Genomic DNA, 3,304 nt, shown 5'->3' on the forward strand with positions numbered 1-3,304 from the left:
GTATGTGGTTATACACACATTAAAAATAATAATAATGTTGATGCAGGTAAATAAAAATATAAAACATTACGTTAACTTCTTTCTGTACTTTTAAGTTTCATTTTTTTCCATAGAAACAGCGCTCCCGCATCTTTCTTTTCTTTCAGCATGCATATAAGTCTGTTCTTTCTGGGTTTACCGCCTTTTCATTCCTCTTCTTTATCATTTTGTTTCAAAGAGAAAATTCTACTTGACCATCATTCTCCTCGAAAAAACATAAAAAAATACACATCAGCTTTGCCCGTTTAACGACAACGGTTCTATTACTTCCTATGCAATATGGATAGTCTAAGAGTAATTGAACTAAGCAAAACTTGCTCCTCCATGAAGTGTTGGCGTAATACTTTTGTGGTATTGTCGCTGAATTGAAAAGACAGTTGCAATAACCATCGCAGCTCCAAGAACAAGCACAAGCATCGTGGGACCACGGGTATCGTCGTACCGCATGGGCTCTCGCATATATATTTTGTGAGCACGATCCCTAAAAACAAATAGGGAGTATACCATAAATATAATAGATACAGGTAATAAGACCAGGCCGGCCAGATCAGCAGCAGTACTCGAAGTATCACCGAAGTTCAATAGTGTCAACGACATCAAGCCAATCATAACTGAAATAGATAGCCACTTGAGAAACGTCCTCTCATTAGCAAAGAAAGTCTTTGGGTCAATTTTTTGAGGAACGCAGATACGTTTGTCGTTAACAGATCCTGTTAAATTCCTCCCACCTGGACCTTGCAGGTTCATGTATTTTTCATCGCCATCCGCCTCACCTTCCGCCCACGGTTTTGCTGTGCTTTTAGCGCAGCAAAATACGGATAACCCTTTTTCAAAAAAATCACTCATATTACTTACACATGAGTACACAATCAAAATCAAACAAAAATAAACAACACATCCGTACAAACAAACAAAATTCAAAAAAAGAAAAACAAATACAATATTCACAGAGTAAGCAGATATGATAATACACATTTCACGTAAACGCCAGTCGAAAGATAAACTAAAAAGGATAAATAAATCCATAATAAAAACAAACAATTTTTTCTTTTAAATGTAACACTAAAACAAAGGTAAAAAAAAAGAAAAAAAACATCTTAACAACCAGACATTTGCGCAAAATTGGCAAAAAAAAACAGGGAAAAACATCTCAAAAAAATCAAAAAAGATCTAATTATGACAGCGACACATATACGAACCAAAGTCATAAGAAATAGTGAGAGAGTCTCTATAGAGGGGATAAAAACTTCACGAACGTTCCAACCCCACGTATGATGCAGACACACCACTCAAGGTGCCAAGCAAAAACCACATCAACGCTTCATAAGCAATCGTAATGGATACCACTAATAATAATAACTTAGTATGTAAGTGAAGCTTAAACCGTCCACTTGCATATCCCATTTTCTAAATTTCCATGACAAACGAGATAACCTTTGTTCAAGCATCTACTCTTGGAATTTCTTTGTTTTTGTTTTCGTTTTTCTTTATTAGAACAGCTCTTCCAATACAAGACCAAACTATGAGAATGAAGAAGCGTATACCCCCAACAAATAATACAGAAAGAGAAAAATGTCTCCGCTGGAATTTTTTTTAGACTAACACCATAAAAATAAGACATGTCCATGGTTAAAAAGCACCATGTCGTACATCGAAGTTTAATAATGGCCTGGACGATGCCACTCATACACCTGTACCATGAGTCCGGTTTCTCTAACCATCACCCTACATGCCCCATGATAGCCTAAACGATGATTGTAAAATAAAAGAGAAATGCGGAAAAATCAATGCATAGTAGGAAATTCCAAGAAAAAATCTGAAAAGAAAAAAAACTACATCAACACCAAGTAAAAAAAAAAAAAACAAGCAAATGAAAAATGTAAAGCACCTGTATGAATCATTCTCCAGCATTTAGTAGTTTTTCTTCCTTTTGAAAAAGACGTATCAAGAAGTCAAACATTACTAAAACAATCGATCAGTAATACAATTTAACATTGCCCGTGTATCTCGGTATTGACCTTTTTCTTCCCCAAGAAAAGAAAACATCGCCAAACTAAACACCGTTGCTACCTTTGTTCGCTTCATATACCACTCGTAACTAAGGAGTCCCTCCCCCATATGAGGGCCAGTAGAAAGAGGGATTGAAGAAACAAACCTACGCCAAAATCGTTCCTCATCTGTTTCTTGCTGATACTCCCCATCCTTTTTTTCACTCCTTTGTGGAAAATGATGTGTTGAATAACCAAGACGAGATTTAAGAAGTAGGTTCCCTGAAGCAATGACAGCCCCAAGATTTTCCATACGCTCCGCATAATAGCATGTAGTGTCAACAAATTCAGCCAAATTCTTCACCGCAAATGGTGCATTACTTGGTTTCCATTCCAACGCCACTGCTTCCGGCCAGTGACTAACGTAGGGAACCAAAGCGTTAATCTTTGTTAAGATTGCCTCCTCAACCACATTCTTCACCCCAGGGGGGCTGTATTGCGCTGCTCGACAATTTTCACCATTTCTAGCGATAGAATTAATAATAACATTTTTATTAAAACGCTCTTCTAGCCTTATATGTACCGCCTTATTCGTACTTTCCACAATATATTCGACTAAGGCAATAGGAAACCCCCGTGGAAAGAGATTAACAAAATCGATATCTGCTGTATTTATTCTCTCTTTATATGCATCAGTTTCTTGAATTGCACTTAGTGCAAGGGGAAATAAGGATACATTTGAAAATCCGTGAGTAGGAACCAATCCAGTGGCCTTTTCCAACAGATCCTTTCTAACCTGCGCCAAGTATGCGGCTTTCATGGGGAATCCAATGTAAAAGTTTTATTCTCCTATCCTTCCAAAAGGGCGCAAAACGGAAAGAAAAAAAATACAAGTACGACCTAAGCGCAGCACAAAAAACGCACGCAAAAAAAAAAAGAACCAAAACAATTGCGCGGAGTGACGGCGGCAGCGGGCGATCCCCCTGGGGGAAGAAAGTGGAAGAAGCCACTGCACCCCCCCCTGACTTAAGCCGCGAGCGGCCCAGCGTCAGGTTCGGCCTGGTGGCGGGCGCGGCGTGGGCCTCTTCTTCCATTGGGGGGGCGCCCGCTGGTAGATTTTAATGGTGCTGTCTGTTTCCGGATGCTGCCGGGGCCCGTGCGGGGGCGGATAAATAAAAGATGTACGTTTTTTTTTTTTTTTTTTTTGGGGGGGAGGGGGACGCGTCTTGCTGATAGTTTTTTTGTGTGTTTCTATTATGGTTTTCTCTTCGTTTATT

The 3,304-nt window shown here is 39.1% G+C and overlaps 2 protein-coding genes across 2 annotated transcripts, besides 3 other annotated features; both read right to left on the minus strand.

Moving 5' to 3' along the window:
* Window positions 1-342: 342 nt before the first annotated feature.
* TraAM80_10194 (vacuolar transporter chaperone) lies at window positions 343-885 on the minus strand (the record flags this gene model as incomplete). Its single annotated transcript, XM_029386833.1, has 1 exon — window positions 343-885. The coding sequence occupies one exon, from the start codon at window positions 883-885 to the stop codon at window positions 343-345; it is 543 nt and encodes a 180-aa protein (XP_029233298.1).
* A 19-nt stretch (window positions 886-904) lies between these two features.
* Window positions 905-975: a microsatellite.
* A 128-nt stretch (window positions 976-1,103) lies between these two features.
* Window positions 1,104-1,132: a sequence feature (A-rich).
* Window positions 1,133-2,001: 869 nt separating this feature from the next.
* Window positions 2,002-2,847, minus strand: TraAM80_10195 (putative dynein heavy chain; the record flags this gene model as incomplete). Its single annotated transcript, XM_029386834.1, has 1 exon — window positions 2,002-2,847. One exon carries the CDS (start codon window positions 2,845-2,847, stop codon window positions 2,002-2,004), a length of 846 nt encoding a protein of 281 aa, XP_029233299.1.
* Window positions 2,848-3,213: 366 nt separating this feature from the next.
* Window positions 3,214-3,233: a microsatellite.
* Window positions 3,234-3,304: the final 71 nt, after the last annotated feature.

This window comes from Trypanosoma rangeli (genome assembly GCF_003719475.1).
Source record: "Trypanosoma rangeli strain AM80 chromosome Unknown Tra_15.4_contig_00828, whole genome shotgun sequence".
Taxonomy (NCBI): Eukaryota; Euglenozoa; class Kinetoplastea; order Trypanosomatida; family Trypanosomatidae; genus Trypanosoma; species Trypanosoma rangeli.